Source organism: Microcebus murinus, chromosome 13, assembly GCF_040939455.1.
Source record: "Microcebus murinus isolate Inina chromosome 13, M.murinus_Inina_mat1.0, whole genome shotgun sequence".
In the NCBI taxonomy this organism is placed as follows: domain Eukaryota; kingdom Metazoa; phylum Chordata; class Mammalia; order Primates; family Cheirogaleidae; genus Microcebus; species Microcebus murinus.
In genome coordinates this window covers 57587223-57609456 of record NC_134116.1, presented here as the reverse complement: position 1 = coordinate 57609456, position 22234 = coordinate 57587223, and the positions used below count along the sequence as shown (strand labels likewise).

The 22234-nt window shown below is 35.0% G+C and overlaps 1 protein-coding gene across 1 annotated transcript in view; it reads left to right on the top strand.

The window, feature by feature from the left end:
* Nucleotides 1-22234, top strand: part of VWA8 (von Willebrand factor A domain containing 8) — a 328282-nt gene that overhangs the window by 42755 nt on the left and 263293 nt on the right. The window contains exons 4-7 of the mRNA XM_076009415.1: nt 6-116; nt 16485-16652; nt 21376-21540; nt 21902-21951. Coding sequence (XP_075865530.1) covers nt 6-116; nt 16485-16652; nt 21376-21540; nt 21902-21951 — 494 coding nt within the window. The remainder of the gene's footprint in view (nt 1-5; nt 117-16484; nt 16653-21375; nt 21541-21901; nt 21952-22234) is intronic.

Here is a 22234-nt window from a genome sequence, read left to right as displayed (position 1 = left end):
TACAGGAGCTGACCAAACGGGAGGTTGAATACATTGCCCTGTCAAGGGATACCACTGAAACTGATCTCAAACAGCGACGAGAGATCCGTGCAGGCACGGCTTTTTACATTGATCAGGCAAGTTCTTATCGCACTCCAGCCCGTGACTATTTACTCCAGGTCTATACAAAATTGATTTTTAAAGTAGAAAGAGAGTAGCTCATAAAAAGATAGATGTACTGTGCTCTCTCCAGAAAGATTTAATTTAGATGTTTGGTTTCTCTGTTCTTGGAAATGTCTTCTTGGCTTAGTACTAAAATGAGAAACCCTAGATGAAATTAATGGTTCTAAAATGTTAGCTAAAGATCAATATGCTGATTTCTCAGTTTTCAATTACTTCCTACTATTTGCCTATAGAAATCTGATTTTTTTTAAAAAGAATTAAAGGACGTTTTAATATGGGAAATTCTCTAGCACATTTATTGAAGTATTTGAAATCTATAGGTCACTTGGGTAAAGGTGTATTAAATGTAGTGAAATTAAATATATACTGCCAGGAACTACAGCTTTTTTCTGGCAGTATTACCAGAAACTGCCTTAGGTGTTGGGTGCAGATTGCCAACTAAAATAATATTTTATGAATGTTATAATGAGATTTGTTATACATTTCTTCAAGTACATCACTTAAAAGTATTAACTATTGTTCTTAGGAATACCTTACAGAAGAAAGGATGAAGACTATAAATAAGTATGTCATAGAGAAAAGATTTCAAATATCCAAAAAAATTCATGGAAAGATGCTTGACCTTCTTATTTACAAAAATAAAAATTAAAACACTTGTGAGGTGCTATTTTTCCTTCACCTCTCAGATTGGCAAACATTAAAGAATTTGCTAATGTTTCAGTGTCGATGAGGAAGAAGGGATGAGGAAACAGCACTGCTGTAGATGGAAGCAGAAATCGAAGCAATCTGAAAAGGAAATTTGGCAATATCTATCAAAACAAAAGAAATTACACATACATTGGCACCCAGTAATTACATTTTTAGCAAATTTTTCCAAGTATATGCATGCAAAACACACAAGATTATATGTACAAGGATATTTATTATAGCATTGTTTGAAATTGTATGAAACTGTCAATGGGAACAATAATGATGTACATTTAAGAGACTAATAAAATAAATAATGGTGAGTAGAATATTCTGTAGCCGTTAAAAAGAATGAGATGAATATGTTTGCGCTGATAGGAAAGAAGTACAGGATATAGTAAGGGAAAAAAATGAAGTTGCAAGACAGTGTATATAACATGATCTCATGCGTGATAAAAAGAAGAGAAGAAATGCATATATGTTTGTATAGATGTTGTTGTAAACTTCCAGAACAATGTGCTGGAAGATGTCGTACTAACGACGTCTCTTTAATAAGAGGCAGTTAGCAGAGTATACATAAACTATGTTACAGAAATGTGACTCAGGGTCTGTAATGGGATGTGGGAGGGACTTTTCATAGTTCTTTAAATTTGAAGATTTACTAGGGGTACACTATTACTTTATAATTAAAAGAGTATATTTGTAAAAAAAAAAAAAAACCAAAAACACTGAGTAGAAGGTTTTGGAGGGACAGGAGAGTCACATGGTCTCATGAATTACTTGTCAATATCAAAAGAAAAAATGCACTTAAAATGGAGAGATTTGGCAGTCACCACCTTTTAAATAATGTTGATCAGACTTAGCATCATCTAGCGGGAAAATCTGAGAAGCTCAGATTTCCCACAATTGAAAAGTAATCCTTTGTAGACAAAGCACACACACACACAAATACATTTTAAAGGAATCTGTTAATATTTTATTTACATGATGATTCACTTTATAGATTACTTCTGATTACAAAGGGGGGGAAATATACCTTTACAATAGAGAGATCAGGCATTTGTTTCCTTAACCAGTTCATGCAACAGAATCACCAATAGTGAGAGGAGCTTATATGATGCGATCCTGATATGATTTAATAAGAGCTATATAGCACTACCAATATAGTATTCTTGCCAAAAATGTTTAACAATTGGACCAATCTAGAATATAAGACAACACCTTACACTCTTCATAAAATTCAATGTCATGAAAACCAAAACACGTAATAATAGTTCTAGATTAAAAGGTTGGAGAGTTTCTTAGTTTCTTTATTGGACTGTATAGATAGCCATTTTTGTTGTTTGTCTTATCTTTTACATTCAAAGTTTTTAGGCTGGGTGTGGTGGCTCACACCTGTAATCCTAGCACTCTGGGAGGCCAATGCTGGAGGATGACTGGAGGTCAGGAGTTTGAAATCAGCCTCAGCAAGAGTAAGACCCCATCTCTACTAAAAAATAGAAAGAAATTAGCTGGGCGACTAAAAAAAAATAGAAAGCAATTAGCCAGACGTGGTGGCACATGCCTGTAGTCCCAGCTATTAGGGAGGCTGAGGCAGGAGGATTGCTTGAACCCAGGAGTTTGAGGTTGCTGTGAGCTAGGCTGACACCATGGCACTCTAGCCTGGGCAACAGAGTGAGACTCTGTCTCAAAAAAATAAAAAACCAAAAAACGAAATCCCTGAAGTTTTTAATATTAAATTATAAGTTATAATTTTAAGATAGTTAATAGTCAAGTTTTAAAACAAATGATAGTTATCAGACATTTTTATCATATAATTTTATTGGGGAATTCTTAAAGAGCTGTTTGTACTCACATATATTACCTATAAATATCAATAGGTAACATTTACTACTGGTAATTTTCTGACTTTCCAGTCCTAGAGTAGAAAATTCTCTCTTACAGCAAAGAGATTCTTGCATTCATTATTTTAAACATCTTAAAAACTCCTGCCATGTTTTCTTTGTGTATAAGTGCCTCTTGAAATATGAACTTGGATTTTTATTTCTGGTCTATTGACTTTGATTCTCAATTTAGTGACAAGTATTCCAAACCTAGTGATCCACATATTAGCCACATGATGAAAATATATTTATATTCAAAAGATTATATTTATTTTTACAGTCAACAACCTGCATTTTTTACTAGGTAAGAAAGGTAACAGGTTAGTCCTAATTTCTTTCTCAAGTTGGTTATCTCTGATAAAGGGCAGGTAGATATTAATTCACAGGATCATTTTCACTGAACTTTGTAAGCTGTTTGGAATAGTCACTTGATCAAGCATGTTTAATTTTTAAAATTTCATATTGGGTTAGTTTTCTAAAACATATGATCTAATAATCCCTAAATTTTTGATATATTTAAAATTTAATATTTAGGCTGCTCGACAGAAAATCTGGAATGTTATGTTTAATACAAATGTTAAAATTTAAAATTCTGGATTTTTTTAAGCATGCCACTTTTTAATTGCTTAAATTTCTGTTCCCATGTTATTTAGATATTCACAGAGGCTGTGTATGCCCCACAACTTCCCAGCTAACAAAGTTTTTAAAGAAATTTGCCTGTTTCTTCTCCTCACTCAAAGAGGGTAAGAGTGAGGGAAGGGATTTGAGTTGGGTTAGTGATGAGCTGCGTAAAGGGAATAGAAATTGACACGATGGCCTAAGTAGAGGTGAGGAGATAGGAAGATATTTAAATGACAGTAAAAGAACTGGCTTTGTTTAGTAGAATATAGATTTTTTTTAAATTTATTTTTTATTTTAGCATATTATGGGGGTACAAGTGTTAAGGTTACTTATATTGCCCATGCCCCCCTCCCCCCTCGAGTAAGAGCTTCAAGCATGTCCATCCCCCAAATGTTGCACATCTTTAGAATATAGATTTTAAAAGATATTTTTAAAATGAATGTTATAGCTGATTTGATTGCTGTAATACAAATACGAAGAGAAAGTGGATTTTTTAATGTTTTTATTAAAGACATAATTTTAAAGACAGTTTAAAACTTTGGCTTTTTAGAAATTGAGTTGTTTTAGGTAACTAAATTTATTGATTAGCTAAAAATTTTTGTTCTTGGAGCATTAAGGTAAATTATTTAGATGAAACTTTCTAAAATGATATATTTCTTTTGCCATCCTAAAAAGCATATTTTCAGATGATATATATTTTACAACTTATACCATTTAAAAAATATTTTGTGTCATATAAATGTATGGGAATATTTTATACTTTACATTTTCTTGGTGAAGCCTACTCATTATGATGAACACTATTTACTGTACTGTAGTACCGCTGATACCTTCAGAACCTGTGATTGAGGTAGAATGTTGTGTAGAAATGTTGGTCCTTTCTCTAAATTGTTTCAGACTATTTTTTGAGGTTTTCTCTGATTACCATAGTTTTTCTTCCAGCTTATTTCCTGGCAGTTAATATTCCCTACTGTATAGTTCATAATCAGAGCCTATCCATTTCTTAAAGCCATGCAAAAACTTCCCATCATACCTGTCATCTCCTCTCATTCTATTCCCCTTGTCTTCTAGGCTCCAGCTACAGTGGCTTTCCTTTGTACTTGATATTTCCTCTTCTTCATATATATGATCTCCCAGTATATTATATTCTTGCCTTCTCATAATTCAGGTTATAAATTCGTTGGATATGTTAGCTAAAGTAGCCTCTAGTTGTGCTGATTTTCTTTCCACATATACTGTGCTGCACCATGCTGTCATATTACACAATATAATCTGCAGAGCACTTATCGCTATTTGAATTTACCTACTTATTTCTTTGCTCACGTTTATTGTCTCTCTTCCCCACTGGGATACAACTATCTTACTCATTTCTGAGCACCAAAAAACTGTCTGGAACATAATTGACAGATATGTTTGATGGTAAATTTCCCCTTTAGATAATTAACTTTGTTAAAATTTTAAGTAAATTGAGAATAAATAGGGTTTGGATGAGACCAGGTAGCTTTTCCTTTTTTTTCCATGGATATATGCCTATTTGACATCTGTTATGAGGCATCAGAATGTATAATACCTATTTGAATTCTAGATAGATGAAGTTGCCAATTGATTACCAGCTAGTCATATGTTTATTAGACTGAAAGGGCTTTACATTTATTTTATTTAAAAATTCCTTCACTGAATTTGATATTTGGGCTCAAGGAAGAGGCACTGTCTTTATTTACCATCAGATGATACCTGTAACCTAGGTGGGCCAACATAGATGAAAAAATACCTGTGGCTGTCAGGTGGGGAGAAAGTTTGGGGTTTTCACTGTGGTTGACATTGTATGCACTTATCATACACCTATGATTGATGTCTGAGTTATTACTACTTGGCATTTCAGCTGGAAAACTGTGGCAAAACTCTCAAATCCTGAGCTGGGAGTCATGGCCATTTACCCCTTTGCTCATTCTTATTCAGGACTAAGCATGTTTGATGATAAAGTAAGTGATTAAATTCAATTGCTACCTTGGAAGGCCATAGTTAGGTTAATAAACTAGGGAATTTATTGTTTTTTCCCAAAGTGATGTTTATTCTTTCTGATTACAAAAGTGGCAAATGCTCATTTTACAGATATATATATATATATATTTATATATATATATATATATACACACACACATACACACACATATATATACACATATATATTTGTATTTATTAATTAACAAATATGTATTGAATGACAGATTTGTGCCAGGTACTCTCTAGATGCAGTGACCACAAGAAACAAAAATCTCTGTCATAGAGCTTATGTTTTAGTGGGGGAAAACAAAATAAACAGAGTAAAGAAGGATAGCATAATAAATGCTAAAGAGCACAGGGAAGAATTTCAAAATTACTTGTATTCTCCTCCAAGAACAACAGTGTGACTATTTTCTGTATTTCTGTCTATTTGCATATCTATTTGTCATGCCTAATGAATAATTTTTATAAAAGTGGTATCCCATGTATATAAAGTTTATAGTATATATTTTAAAAAACATTTTATCAGGAACATCTGCTTATAACATTAGAAATTCCTCAAAATATGATTTTTCGTCTCTTTCATCAAATGGATATGCTGTTATTTATTTAACATTCCTATTTTTTCTACCTTCTCTTATTGGTCATCCAGGTTCTTTGTAACTTTTCACTAGCATAAATTAATACATTGTTGAAATATGTCTTAATTAGCAGTTGGACAATTAGAGATCTAACTCTGTGTTAGAACTCAGACTGTGAGTTCTTATTCCTTATTATGTTGCTATCATAACACCATGTACTTACACAGTGTAAACTGACAGATTTATGTGATTCATTTTTAAAAATCAAGGGAGGCTGGGTGCAGTGGCTCATGCCTGTAATGCCTGGGTGCAGTGGCGCATGCCTTCCCAGCACTTTGGGAAGCTGAGGTGGTAGGATTGCTTGAGGCCAAGAGTTCAAGACCAGCCTGGATAACATAGCAAGACCTTGTCTCTACACAAAATTTAATAATTAGCCAATTGTAGTAGTGCTCACCTGTAATCCTAGCTACTTGAGAAGCTGAGGTAAGAGATTCGCTTGAGCCCAGGAGTTTGAGGTTATAGTGAGCTATGATTGTACCACTGTACTCTAGCCTGGGAGGCAGAGTGAGACCCTGTCTCAAACAAACAAATAAATAAACAAGTAAATAAATAATTAGTCAAGGGAGATGAAAAGGAAACTTTTATTGGGAGATATTATGTTGTGCTAGGTGCTTTACATCGTTGCATTAATCCTCAAAACATCCTTAGGGGCAAGATGACTTCCCCATTTTACTGATTAAGTAAATCAAGCTTAGAGGGCAGTGATCATACAACCGATAAACATTAGAGGTAGAATTTCAACCAGCCTCTGTCCAATTTCAAAGCTCAGGTTCTTTTTACCATAGTATGCTACTTCCCTAAAAAAACTCAGTGATGATTTTTATGAAAATGACAACTACCATGACCAGTGATGATGATAGGACTCATAATAGTTACCAGAGGTTTACCTCTTTTAATCTTCAACACACAGTCTGTGAGAGAAGCATCATGATGAACCTAGCTTGAGAAAGAAATGGAGGTTCAGAGATATAAAGTGACTAATGTAAGTCATCCATAGCAAGTAAATGGTAGAGAAACTGAAAATCAATCTGATCCTATTCTGATAATTTAAAATGAAGAAAATGAAATGTAGATTTTTCTATTTTTCTTTGGCTTCTTCAGTACGTTTATACTGTAGCCACAGAAGCTTTTTGGAATCTATTATTATTAAATTATGGCTACATTAATAATTACATTTTAGTAGCTTCAATAGCTTTAAATTTTTTCCAGGACTGCTTTGACTCTAAAATTGTTACATTGTACAATACCCCTTGAGGATGTTCTCATTTAGTAAATGAGGACACAGACATCCAGATTAATTGTTTGCCTAAGGTCTTATGTCAAATCAGAAGCAAATCTAGAACAGGGGCGTAGACAGTTTTTGATTTAGGTCATGCACCTACTTTTATCTTGAAATCCTTCATGTTCATGTGTTGAATTATTAAAGCTATGATATGAGATGGCTGGGCCGGAAGAATCTTGCTGCATTTTTTCTATTTGAGAAAATTAGTTCTTTGGAAAGTCTTTAGCTTGAAGGACAGGAAAAGATCTTCATAATGTACATGCATTGGCTCATACCTCATAGACACATATAGGTCTAAACATTATAGACACATATAGGCCTACACTTTGTGGACACATGTTGGCTTGCAGCTTTTAGACTATTAGAAGTCTATACTTTATGTGTGTGTGTGTGTGTGTGTGTGTGTGTGTGTGTGTATGTGTATTTGTGTGTAGACTTAAAGAGGCCTATACCCTAGAGATGTGTATAGCACTTTACCTTGTATACACACAAAGGCCTGTGGCTTATAGCCATATGGAAACCTATACCTTATAGAAAGGATAAAAAATTCCTTTATGAACATTTTAAAGGCCTAAGCACACATAGTTGAAATGCCCTTATAATCATAGAAGTTTCAAATTCAGAGGTTCCATATCCTGGGCTCTCTGCTCCCTATGAATATTTAATGAACAAAGAAACTGAGACTCTAGGTAATTTGCATTAGGCTTGTAGACTTGATGATCAAGGAGAAGACTCTCAGTGTTTTGATTCGAGGTCCGTACCTATTCTCTAAGTGTGTAACCACAGCTTGGACTTTCCAACCTCCAGAACTCTCAGAAATAAATTTCTGTTTTTCATAAAATAATTTAAAAAAAGATTTAAAAAATAATTTAAAAAATTTAAAAGTGAAAGTTTAATTGAAATAGTCATCAGGAAGAGGGCCTGGTTTAGGTAAGAAGTCACAAGCTCGATAGATTAAACTTGTTAAGTGTGAATGTCCATTTGGAGACATTAAAAGGCATTTAGGAGATGTGTAGGGAGCTTAGGAGACAGGTTGGCTCCACACAGTATGGTCCTCAAGAATAATGCAATAAAGAAAATGAAAAAGTCTTGGTGTACTTAACATAGCACACAGCCCCTGCTATAAAATGGGTACTCAATGAATGAGGATTTGTGAGAATAACTTAGATCTTTGCCAGAGAAATATCAAGTGAGAAAAGAGGAGGGAAAAAGAACCTTGGGAAATGCTTGCATTTTAGAGGACAAGAGACAGAGGAAAGGCCAGGGAAAGGCAGGAGGAAAGCCAGCGTGGTAATGTCCATAGACGATGAAGCACAAGAGAGGATCAGGGGAAGAGAGTTGAAGAACAGAAGAATATGAAGATCAAGAAAAAGCCATGAATTTTGGCAGTTTGATTGTTGGTGCTTTTGAGTATTTTTAGTAAAATAAGAATATTGGAAGCTAGATGGAAGTTTATTAGAGGGAATGTGTATGTGGCCCCCTTTTTAAGAGCCTTAAATGTAAAAGAAAGGATAAAGAGAGGGTATTAAATGGTATCAGGGAACTGTAAGTTTTCTTAAAGTATAGATATGTTTGTAGAAGAAAAGGGATTTGGAAATGCAGATAAGAGATGGTATAGTTGATGAAAGAAGATTTTGGGGGAGGTGGGAAGGGAATGCTACTAAGCTCAAAGTAGAAAGGACTAGACTAGTCTTGGAGGGCTGGGAGGAGGATATTTTGTCAAGGGTAGAAATCTTAGTAGAGTAGAAAGATGAAGACACAGAGGGACGGTGTGATGGAGTGGAAGAAAGTCACAGAATCTCAATTCACATGAGTTTAACCATCACAGTAAAGTTTTGGGCAAGGTCATTTGAAAGAGTAGAAGGAAGGCATTGGAAGCTAGGCTTTACTTTTAGAAGGTATAACTTTTAGATAATAGTGAAGGTTCAGCTGAAGTTGTACAGTGTGAATTTGTAGTGGCTTCTCCTCACATCTCATTACAGATGAACCTAGATTATAATAGAGATAATGGGAAGAACAAATGTTCCATCTCTAGAACATGGTCAGGATCTTCCCCAACTCATTCCATGGGCTTATGAATGAAGTATTTTTAAAAACAAGATTCATAAAAGCTGGAGCCTATTTATTTAGGTCATTAAATATGAAATGTCCAATTTCAAATTAAAAATTTCGTTTATTATCTCTCAAACAAGAAGCAATACAATTAATCAAAGTATGTACCTAAACTATTAACACAGTTTTGCCATCTGAATGGTAGCTTGTTTATGCTAGCAGTGAAGAAGCGCGGGGAGCGAGTGGTGATGAAATCACAAAAGGTGTTTTCCACAGCTTGTTGAGAATTGAATATTTTTCCTTGCAAGAAGCGGTCTGAAGCCAGGAAGAAGTTGTAGTCAGTTGGTGCAAGGTCTGGTGAATATGGTGGATAACAGAGAGTTTTCAGGTCTAGCCTTTGTAGTTTGAGCAGCGTTGTTTGTGCAACATGTCATTGAGTGTTGTCTTGTAAGAGGATTGGCCTTTCTCTATTGACAAATCTTGGCTGCTTAAACACAAGCATTTCATCCAATTGGTTGTGGGTACATCCAATCGGCTGTAATCAACTGACCAGATTTCATGAAGCTGTAGCAGATAATACCAGTGCTGGACCACCAGCAGGCATCATTAGCTTTTTTGGATGAATATTCAGTTTTGGACTGTGTTTCAGCACTTCATCTTTATCCAGTCATTGTGTTGAATGCTTGCGATTGTCAAAAATAATCCATTTTTCATCACATCTAACAATACGGTATAGAAATGGTTTGCCTTTATGTCGTGACAGCAAAGAAAGGCAAGCTTTGAGATGATTTCTTTTCTGACACTCGTTTAATTCATGCGGAACCCACCTATCTAGCTGCTTTACCTTGTTGATGTGTTTCAAATGGTTCAATATTGTTGGAATAGTAACGTCAAACCTTGCTACTAATTCACGCATAGGTTGAGATGGATTCTCTTCCACTACAGCTCTAAGCTCATCATTATCCACCCTGGTCTCAGGTCGCCCACATGGCTCATTTGCAAGATTAAAATCACCAGAACGGAACTTCTCAAACCATCGTCTTACTGTGCTTTCATTAGCCACATCCTTCTCAAACACTTCGTTGATATTTTGGGCTGTCTGTGCAACATTAGTTCCACAATGGAGCTCATATTAGAAAATATCACTAATTTGTGACTTATCTATGGTTTTACAAAAATTGCTATAAAAAAAAACTTTGAAAGATAATCCGAAGCCAAAAAATATGTGTGCATTTAAAAGAATGAGGATGTACCTTCACACTAAAAATAAAACCAAGAAGTGTTAAAGTGAAATGTCAGAGATACCAATTGTCAAACTTAGTACTTAAGAAAATTGGACATTTCATACTTAATAACCTAAATATTTAAGGTTCAGTAATTAGGTAAGAACTAGTATAGTCCTCTGATTCTGTTTCCCCATGTCCTCAGTTTTAGAGAGGAAGTTATAAGTTTTCAAGTAGACAAAATATTATGTATTTTTTTACAGGTAAAGTTAGAGCTATATTTTTAATAGCTGTGTGCTATTACTTCATATTGATTTATCACTAGTTTTGCCAATCCTCTACAGATTGGCATTTGGATTTTTTGGTTTGTTTGCAATTATAAAACAGTGTTTTAATGACTGTATAATACATACTACATACCATTGTACCCTTATCTGTTTATTTCCTTAAGATAAATTCCCTGATATAGAATTGCTGGGTTAATTAACATATCCATTTACATATTTTATACATCTTGCTAAATTATCCTTCATAGAGTTACACTCAGCCCAACTGTGAATGACAGTCCTTGTTTCCTCTTAACCTTATCAACCCTGGATATTATCATTCTTTTTTGTTTATTGATTGATTCACTTACTGACTTGGTTTTGAGATAGGATCTCACTCTTTTGCCTGAGGTAGAGTGCAATGGCATCATCATAGCTCACTGCAACCTCAAACAACTGGGCTCAAGCAATCTCCTGCTTCAGCCTCTCAAATAGCTGAAACTATAGGCACATGACACTGTGCCTGACTAATTGTTTCTATTTTTTGTAGAGACAGGGTCTTACTATGTTGCTTAGGCTGATCTTTTTTTTTTTTTTTGATCTTTTTAAATCTTTGCCAAGTTGAAAGTCTAAAAATATCATGTTTTACCTTGTATTAAAATAGTTGTCTAATAATCAGTGAATATATTTTATTATGGTGCTCATTTGTATTTTATAGGGGTATTTTCTTAATAATCTATAAACATTTATTTTATACTAAAGATATTCATATGGTCTTTGTTACATTTATTATAAACATTTCATCCAAGTTTTCAGTCTGCCTTTTAATTTATGATATTTTTGGTTTATGGAAAAATTTAAATGTAATCATATCTAGTAATCTTTTTCTTAATGGTATCTGTCTTTGAATTATCAGAAAGATTTTCTTCAAAATTATTTTTTAAAAGTCAATTATATTATCACCTAGTAATTATATGGTTTTACTTTTACCATTAAACTTTTAACTTCATTTGATTTTTTTCCCAAAAATCTAATTTCTACTAATTTGAAATGCCACTTTTCTCATATATTAAAAATTGTAATCAATTTCATTGGCTAGTTTTTTTTATATAGAAAAGATTATACATGTGATCCTAGCCAAAAGAGAAAAAAGTTTCAAACAGTACAATAGAGTTTAATGTGAAATCTCTCTGACCCCTTACTTTCATTTCCAAGAATTTCTCTTATTCACATATTAAATTTCTGGATATACTGTAGCATGCCTTTTTATTCTTATCCAGTTTTATTGATTTTCCTTTCTATTTATCTTTCTATTTTTAAAATGAAAGTGCCTCCTTATCCCTCTTCTCTTACAGAACTTTCCTGGCAATGTGTCTAATGGGTTATTAAGGGAAAGTTAGAGACATTTAGAAGCCACCGTCAGAAACTGGATATTTGCCTGATCGGTTTTTCTTACATTAATATTTGTTAGGAGAAAGAAAAAAAAGAATGTTGGTAATATTTCTGTAAGTTAAAAAAACAAAGCAAAACCCCAAACTCCGTAAGTTTGCAAGTAAAACAAACAACAGAGAAGCTTAAATTAGAGTTTGTTATATGTGGAAAACAACTTAGCAAAAAGATGGGCGTCAGAGTTCTTGATTAAGTCATGTGGGGATCATCGTGCAATAATGGGTTATGTTGATTTAAAAGACTATTGAATTTTTTCTGTTCACTACCTTACTTTCCAGTTAAACTTAGGCAGGTGGCTAGTTTTATTGCTGTTCAGTTCTAGAGATTTCACTAAGTTGACAATGATTTAAAAAACAATGTTAGTTTGGGAAAATGTGATTTTATTCTTCTCTAGAAGACTTTATGGTAACATGTACTACTTTAGGGTCATGTATATCTTAAGTTGTATCGAGTCTCTTGTGTATGCAGAAATGTCTTGTATGGATGTTGTTTTTTTAATCTAAATAGATACACAGCAAATTCCTATGCCTAGTAAAACTAGACTCTCTGAAATAACTAATAACTTTCTATTTATTGATCTCTTTTTAGTTCTTCATCTACTTGTTTTCTGTCACTTAATTTAAGGACAAGCTAAAATTTTAGCTCTGCCATTTTCAAACTGCATAACCTCTCTTCCATTATAAAAAATTGGGTAAAATATTGTATACTTCAGAGGACTGTCATAGGATTAAATTAGGTAGCATAAATAGAAGAGCCTGATACAAACTTGCAGGCCCTACCACTTTCCTACTCAGTAGATAGACCAAACTATAAAGTAGCAGCTCCCTTAGTTTTATTTCAGTAATTATACACTATCTTTTTTGTACTCTTCTGCCAGCTCCTCTCCCTCATCATTTGAACATGCTCAAGTCTTTGAATCATTAAAAAAAAAAAAAACAAAACTGCTGCCACCCTCACTGTCTCCAACTGAGTCCCCACAGCAGCCCTCTCCTGTCTCCTCTTGATGGCCAGTTATTTTGCAGAATGTTGCTCCGTTTAGGTTTGTCTGATGTTCCCCATGAATTGCTTGAAATTATGCCTTTTTAGCAAGAACACCATAGAAGTGATGTGCCCATCTCAGGGCATCGTATTAGGAGCCTATTAATAGTATGTGAAATTGATACATCTCATTATTGGTCACATTTATTTTGATCACTTGGTTAAGATGCTATCTGCCAGGTTTCTCCAGTGTTGTATTATTTTCCACATTGTCATTAATACAGTATCTTGTGGGGAGATATTTTGAGTCTATAAAAATATCCTGTTTCTCATCATACATTTACCCCCTCATTTGCCATTCATTAATGGTAAAATAACTATTGCCTCCAACAGTTATTACTATAGCATTTGCCAAATGGATCATTTTCTATTTTTATCATTCTTTAGTAGTAGAGGTTTTTCACTTGGGGTCCCTACTCTGTGTGTGTGTGTGTGTGTGTGTGTGTTTGCATTTTACTCTGGAGAAGAGGTGCAAAACTGATCAAATTTTCAAGAGATCATTAGACAGTGTTATCTTTTTTCCATCCATCACAACTGTCTCAACTTTATGGTCACAGCACCTTCATTAGAGTAGATGAAAGGAATACTTTGTGTATTTGGCTTCTGTTTCTGACGTCTTTACATAGTTTATTTTTAATTCCTCTGAAAAGATTCAATGCTTAGAAGACCAAAGTATACCTGAGGTGAATAAAGCAGAGCTGCAGTGTTTGTTGTGGTCCTATGTTGTCAAGACTTTGTTTTCCCTGGCCCACAGTTGGTGAATCACTAAATTTTAATGTGTATATTTTAGTTTTATCTCAGAGAACATGCATTTTCACCCCTATGGAGTTTTTAAAAGTCAAATACAGTATTTATTCTGTCTTGTAGCAATGATTGATAAAAATTTTAGCTTTTTAAAAATGGTATTGCCACAGGTTATGATAACTTAATTAGTGTCTTTTTTTTTTTACTCTGAGCTACGCTTTCTTGGAGTAAATATATTCTTGTGAACAAAAGCTTAATTAAGACCTTACCTGAAACATGAATTTTTGTAAGAAGTAGTTTGTATTTTGACTGTTAATGTCCCAGAAACTATGCCTATGGCTTTGTCTTTTACACAGCTAGCAAAAATGAGATTCTTATTTTATTGTTCTTTAGGAGCTACTAGTCCCTTCCATGCATTTTTTTTTCAAATAAAGCTATGATAATAGGATGACTAGTTTGGTAGAAGAGAATTAAAATATTTGCAGTAATGATGGATTTGAAGGATCATTCATGAATTTATATTCTTAACATAGATAATCATTTCGAGTCTAATATGGCTTTCACAAAAGTTTATTCTTTTACAATAATACAAACACACTTGAAATAAACTAAGCTCTACTATACAGTATAAAATTAACAGTTTATTAAAAGAAGGCAGTATGTAAGATTGATTTAGCAATGCCTCTTTTCTACACTTAGAAAATGTACAGCTTTGCTACTACAGGAATTTCTTTGGATATGAAATATTAAAAAATAGAGATATATTCCCCACCTTCAAACAATCAGATCTTTTTGGACTAATTACTATAGGGAAAATTAAGGAAAGGGGTTGGTATAAGTAGAGACAGACTTTCTAGTAAAGCATTATGTTATATACATGTGTAGGAGGTTGTAGCCAGTTCATTGTCACAAAAATACTGCATGTGATGCAACTAATGTCAAGAGACAATGTTGGAGAGGTAGGTAAATGCCAAATTGTGATAGGCTTATATGCCAAATTAAAAAACTTAAACTCCTAGGGAGAAGATCTGAGAGGTAAGGAGGGCCTGGAGTAGGGGAGGGGGAGAAAGGAATGAGTTCAAGAAATATTAAGAAAGTTAAATGATCTAGATATAGTGATAAATTAAATGTAGGAATAAGATAGGAATCAAGGGTCTGGGCATGAATGAATGGTACTCCTACCTAAAATACAAAGTAGAAGAAGAGAAGCAGGTTTTAGGGGAAAATAGGATATGTTCAGTGTCTTACAGGGCAGCTAGAGGTGCTTATGGGGTCTGGTTGGAGACATCCAAGTGATGGGACTGCATAGTTCTAAAAAAGCTTGGGGGAGCATGAGATGAGGGATCATTAGCATAAAGGTGATGGTTGGAACTGTGTGATTGAATAAGATTTCTCAGGAAGTACCTTGTAGAGAAAGAAGAGCTGAGGGTTAAGGATGTAATTCTGGGCATCACCTATGTTTAATAGACAGGCCGAAAAGGAAAAACAGTTTTTCTAAGAGAATGCAGTGTCATGGAAACCAGAGAAGACTTTTTAAGAAAGGAGTGAGAATATAAATTGAGCACCTTAATCCTTTGTTGTTGAATGCCTCAGAAGAAACATGACTGAAGTTTTCCTTTTTAAATAGAGTTTTCAAGCATTTTGACCAAAATGCAGTTTTTTTCTATGTTGTTAAGGACCTATCAGTTAAAGGAGAATGTGTTTTCATGTTTTTAGTGATTTTTTTCTTTTTGTATTATGGTTTTCCTGTCTCTTATCACTTGGGGGTTTACTTTATTTTCTATTTTTCTCCATTAATAATTTTTTTAAAATTTATTGGAAGACTTATAGTACCAGTTAAGTCAGTCTGATGTAGGCCAGTGTAAAACTTGACCCTTTTTCTGTTTTGCTAAATGTGTAACATTGTCAGCATCAAGAATCACACTTAAACCTGAATTCATTTTGAGGATGACTCATGTTTACAAACCTTACAGTTTCCAAGCCTTCTCACCTAGCTTATTTATTTGATCCTCACAAGAAGCTTGTGGGATAGGTAGGGCAGATTGCTATCTTCATTTCTCATTTCCAGTTATAGAATCTGTTCCCTTGTTTAATTATGTCACTTGCACATAGATAGCTGTTAGTTTTTTATTTCATTGGGTATATAATTTAAAGTGTTAAAGCTGAAAGGAACCTTAGGGGTCTTCTCTTCCAGTCTCTTTATTTTACATGAATTTATACAATATTTTACATGAATAAACAGGCCCAAAGAGGTAAAATCACTTGGTTAAGATAATACAGGCAGAAAAAGCAAAACAAGATCTGGAACCCAGCTTTCCTGATTCCTGGTCCCTATAACAAGAACCGCAAGTTTAATGGGCATTGTAAGTAGAATTAGGTCAGGCTCTGCAACTTCGATATTCTCATTTTGCTTTTGTGCTTCTTGGAAATAGTGTGCAGTTCGTGCAGCCACAGAAGGCCGAACTCTTGTTTTGGAAGGCTTGGAAAAGGCGGAGAGGAATGTTCTGCCTGTTTTGAACAACCTGCTGGAAAATAGGGAGATGCAGCTTGAAGATGGACGCTTCCTGATGTCTGCCGAGCGCTACGACAAACTTCTCCAAGTAAGAGAAGAAAAACTGGCTGCCTTATCTTTGTTGTCAAGCTGTGTGTGGGTAGTGCCATTTTGTTGTGTAAGTCATGGTTCTATTGGAATCAGGACAGATGTTCAGAAGGCCCTTATCTTTGTAAAATTGCCACCATGAGTTTGGAGTTTTATAAGGCTTTTCTGTTTTCAATGTCAGAACACGTCCCAGATTTTTACTGTCTTTTTTTTTTTTTGTCAGTCTAATAACTATTCTCTCTTTCCCACTTTTTTTCCTTTTGTTTTTCTTCTTATCTCCTTTTTGTGCCCTTCTCTTCCTTCTCTCAACAACTATTTACTAAAAGCCTAATGACTTCCAAACAGTGCTGGGCACCAGCAATATGAACTGAATAAAGTTCAGTTCTTAACCTCAGGAAACTAAAAGTCCAGTAGGTATTGACAGAAATGAATAAAATATTTTAAAAGATATGCTGATAATCCAAGCCACCAGCATCTTATGCCTGCATTGCTGTAAGAACCTTCTGATTGTACTTCCTGTTTCCATCTTTGCTTCTCCACTGTTATCAACACAGGAGTCAATGATTGTTTTAAGATATGCATCAGGTTGGGACACTCCTATACACTAACTCCAACTGCTAGAGCGCCTTTTAAGATCTGGGGCCTCACTACCTCTTGCCTTATCTCCTATCTTCCTCCCCTATTATTCCAGCTACTATACCTTAAACATACTAAGTGGGCATTCTGCCTTCTAGTCTTTGCACAGGCACTTCCCTTTTCCTGGAAACATTTTCTCCCAGATATCTGCTTGGCTTCTCCTGTCTGTGCCTTGTTCAAGTCTTTGCTCAAATGTTACATTATCAATAAAGCCTGTCCTGACCCTCCTATTTAAAATTGCTGTCTGCCCTTTGCCTCTGTACTCTCTTGCTCTGCTCTATTTTTTTTCCATGTTGTCTTCTAACATCCTATTTAATTATATTTTTAGTTCATTGTCTGCCTTCCTTTACTAGAATATAAGTTTTACAAGGGAAGGGATTTGGGTCACTGAATTTATTTCAAGCTCCCAGAACAATGCCTGGCACATGGTAGGCACTCCGTAACTATTTGTTGAATGAATGAATAAGTGCAATGAAATGATTAAATGCTGTGATACATGTGCATATAAAGAAGGTGACAACTAGAGGATGTGGGGCTCTTCAGAGGCTTGGGAGATGGGGTCATGTAATATCACAGATGGTGAGAAAATAGCCCTTGTTGATTCAGCTCAAGCTGCACCATACTGGGAGCTCTTTGTGGCTAACCCAGCTTTCTGTGACTGATTGCTCTGCCTCTACATCCTAGGACCTACAGTCTCTCTCACACCTGTTCTGTAGTGATACATATATGCTAATCTTACTCAGTTTATTAGTTTGTTGCAGATTGCTTAGGAGCAGGAGCTGTGTCTTATACTTCTTTTTTTTTTTTTTTGAGACAGAGTCTCACTTTGTTGTCCAGGCTAGAGTGAGTGCCGTGGCGTCAGCCTAGCTCACAGCAACCTCAAACTCCTGGGCTTGAGTGATCCTTCTGCCTCAGCCTCCCGAGTAGCTGGGACTACAGGCATGCGCTACCATGCCCGGCTAATTTTTTTTTTATATATATATCAGTTGGCCAATTAATTTCTTTCTATTTCTAGTAGAGACGGGGTCTCGCTCTTGCTCAGGCTGGTTTTGAACTCCTGACCTTGAGCAATCCGCCCGCCTCGGCCTCCCAAGAGCTAGGATTACAGGCGTGAGCCACAGCGCCCGGCCTATACTTCTTGATCTTGTTCCCAGGGTGCTAACACAAGCCCAGAACATACTAGGCCCTAAATGATAGATGTTGACGTCAGAGAGTCTGATTGAACTGAGGCTCCATGGCTGACAGGGCCAGGAACATCTTTTTCTGACTCCTGCTGTATGAGTCTGTTTCTCTGTAACTCATCTTGCAACCCTTTTAGCGGTGTGTTTCTTTGCTGTTTATGGTAGTTTCTAGATGGTATTTTTATCGTGCAATATAGTCATTTTCTTCTGGCTCTATCTGCAGATCATCCCATTCTAAGATAATTAAAAGGAGATATAGGATTTTAACCAATAAGAGAAAGTTAAATTCATTTATTCATATTGTTATGGTTAATTTGCTGAAATGAAAGCTATTTTTATTTTTTAAAGTTGGTGGATATTATGCAGAACATTTTTCTCTTTAGATACTTTCTAATTGCAAAAAACTGTTTGTTTCTAGAGATTATATTAGTATCCACCATTTATAGTAAATGACTTTGAAAAAACTGCTCAGAATACAGAATCATTTTTTAAAAGTATAGGAATTACTTCACAAAAAAAAGTTTAATACAAGGTCAGGCGCGGTGGCTCACGCCTGTAATCCTAGCACTCTGGGAGGCTGAGGTGGGTGGATTGCTCAAGGTCAGGAGTTCAAAACCAGCCTGAGCAAGAGCGAGACCCCATCTCTACTCTCTTTCTACTAAAAATAGAAAGAAATTAATTGGCCAACTAAAAATATATAGAAAAAATTAGTCAACCATGGTGGTACATGCCTGTAGTCCCAGCTACTTGGGAGGCTGAGGCGGGAGGATCACTTGAGCCCAGGAGTTTGAGGTTGCTGTGAGCTAGGCTGATGCTGCGACACTCTAGCCTGGGTAACAGAGTGAGACTCTGTCTCAAAAAAAAAAAAGTTCAATACATTCTTTATTTTTATAGTGGAATTCTATGCAAAGTTATTAAGTATATTACTTTAGGAATTCAGGATATGGGGGTCAAAAGGATTTTAGTACACAAGGAATTGCTTATTATTATTAAGAAGGACCTAGTATTTTTTTTCCCAAAGTAAATATCAGTATAAATACATGTTTATTGGTAAATGTTATTTCTGTATTCATAGAATCTGTCCCATGAGAACCTCACAGAATAGAGACAAGATCCCTTCACAAAAACACTACCATTTTAAGATAATTTCTATGGCAAAAAGATTCCAACACTGTAATTTAAGTCCCACTTATTTCTAGCTAAATTTCATATTTTAAATTTTAACATCTCAAAAATGTTATTAGTTTCATAGAGGTGATTGTAGTATAATTTTGTTAGGGAAACAGATACAATCAGTTTGTATGAACTTTATATTCTGTCTATCATTTTTGGGTAAATGAAAAATAGAAATATTTAGCTCTCTGTAGATTGTACTCTTGGTTTCTCAGGGCTAGATCTAAACTTTCATTTTCTAGTGTATGTGACATAGTGTCATGGTGTCTATAAAGTAAATGTGTGATTTGTGATTTTGGTTCATACCAAAATATGATTGAAATAATTATTTATTATTGTTAAAATTTATACAATCAGTCAGCAAACATTTTCCCTATTATGTTTTAGAGGTAAAAAGTCCTCTCAAGAGTTTGGAGCTAACATGAGACAATCTGGTTTAGAAGTAAATGCACAAGTGTATAATGATAGAAGCTTGTGTAGGATACAATGAAGGGTACAAAAGTGAGTCTAAAGAGGGAGGGAGTCAGAAAAGGGCTCATTTTTATAAAGGTGTTTGTGCTAAGCTTTGAATGACACTTGTGTTTGTGCTGTGCAAAGTAGAAAGGGTGTTCCAGGCAAAAGGAGCAATATTGGTAAAGCAGCATCGTGTGTGTGGATGGCTGAAGTCATGAGATAGGTTGGAGCACAGGGTCATGGAAGACGGATCAAGGGGATGGGTATGTACTGGTTGCTGAGACAGGGAGAGTCAGGTAGGACTACTGCCAGGAAAGGCCATGAGTGCCACGTTAAGAGTTTCTACACTACATGGGCCGTGCCCTCTGAAGATCCTGGCATTTAACAGGTGCCTGCTATGGACCAGTTGCTTTCACATATATTCTCACATTTAGTTTTCATAGCTGTCATAATAATGTACATGATGGTATTTCCACTTTCTAGAGGAGAGGAACTGAGACTCCAAAGTTATAACAACATGCCCTTGGTCATTTAGTTAGAGTGTACATCAAGCAATTGAGCCAGGATTTGTGACTCCAAAACCTGTACTGCTGCCATTCTCTCAGCTCCACCATAGACTGGTTGCAGGACCATGGGCAAGTTATATGAGTCCTTTGAACTTAAGTTTGTTCATTCGTACTCAAAGGAGATTGGGTGTCTAGTTGGATTCTGGTGAAAGTTAGAAAAATCCACGGAATGTTCTTATCACGTAGTAAGTTTTCATAACGTGTTAGTCATTACACAGTTAATAATGTGCCTTGCAAAAGAAATATACCCACAAACATAATTACCTATTTAAGGTCCATGGGAAATCCACTCTGTTGGTGATCTGTCCCTCTCGGACTCTTTTTATTTTTTTTTACAACCTGTAGTTGTAAAAAATCCTGCTGTGGAGGGCACCATCCAAGGTAATGGAGATACTCTAGTTGTATATTTTCCTTACTTTTCTGACTCTATTCCTCTGTGTTACTGACTAGCTCTTGGAGATCTGACCCAGGTCTCCTTTGTTCCTTGGGGAGTTAGCTGCTTTTCTTTTCAAACACCAGTCTTCATGTTCTGAGCCTATCCTGACATCCTGATTGTGATTTCCTTTGCTCTCTTCCTTGACAGTTTGGCTTTGAGAATATTCTCAAATAGTTTGCTCAATAGTCAGGGCCTAATTTCCTTGGCCTGGCAGCTCTTTCAGTTATAAACTGTATCATTTATGTCATAGTTTTTTTGGGGGGTCTCTGACTTTTATAGGATCATACCAAAACAGAGTTGGATGCTTGGAAGATTGTCAGAGTCAGTGAAAATTTCCGAGTAATCGCCTTGGGATTGCCAGTGCCGAGGTATTCTGGGAATCCATTAGACCCCCCTCTCCGTTCTCGATTTCAAGCCAGAGATATTTATTATCTACCCTTCAAGGTAAGTATGACCAAGGATAATCAATTTTTTAAAATAGTTTTTCTATTTATAACAAGAAATTCAATTCCATAAAAATGTTACTATATTTTTAGATCTCCTTCTCAGAAGTTAATGGAAAGAAAAAGAGTGTAAAGAAAATCTCTGGAAACTAGGAGAAAAATTATTGTGCCATTATTTGTCTCAGAGATTTTTTTTTTAAAGGCTGACTTTTCTTTTAGAAAATGAATGTATCAAGAAATTATTTTTTGCTATTAATTACTTAATGTCTGCTTAATTTCAAAGGTTAGATTGTGTCTATATAACATTTACATTTAATCAGTTACAATTCTTATTAATTTGATGTGTTTCTATGTTATTTTAGGACCAAATTAAACTATTATATTCAGTTGGAGCTAATGTTTCTGCTGAGAAGTAAGTATATTTTTATAAATTTCTGGACATTTAACATTGAATTTATTTTGCCTGTTCATTGATTGATTCATTTAACAACTATTCTTTGATGAAGTTTTTCAGTGTTAGGAGGTTTGATAAGTGCTGGTGATAAAATTAATAAGATATTATCTTTGATGGCAAAAAACTCAACATCTAATCAAGTTGAAAGATTTCTAAATAGCTTAGTTTAACATAGTATAGTAAATGCCATAATTTAAAATATTGGGGCTATTGGTGGTTGGGACTTTGGAGTTTCACAAAG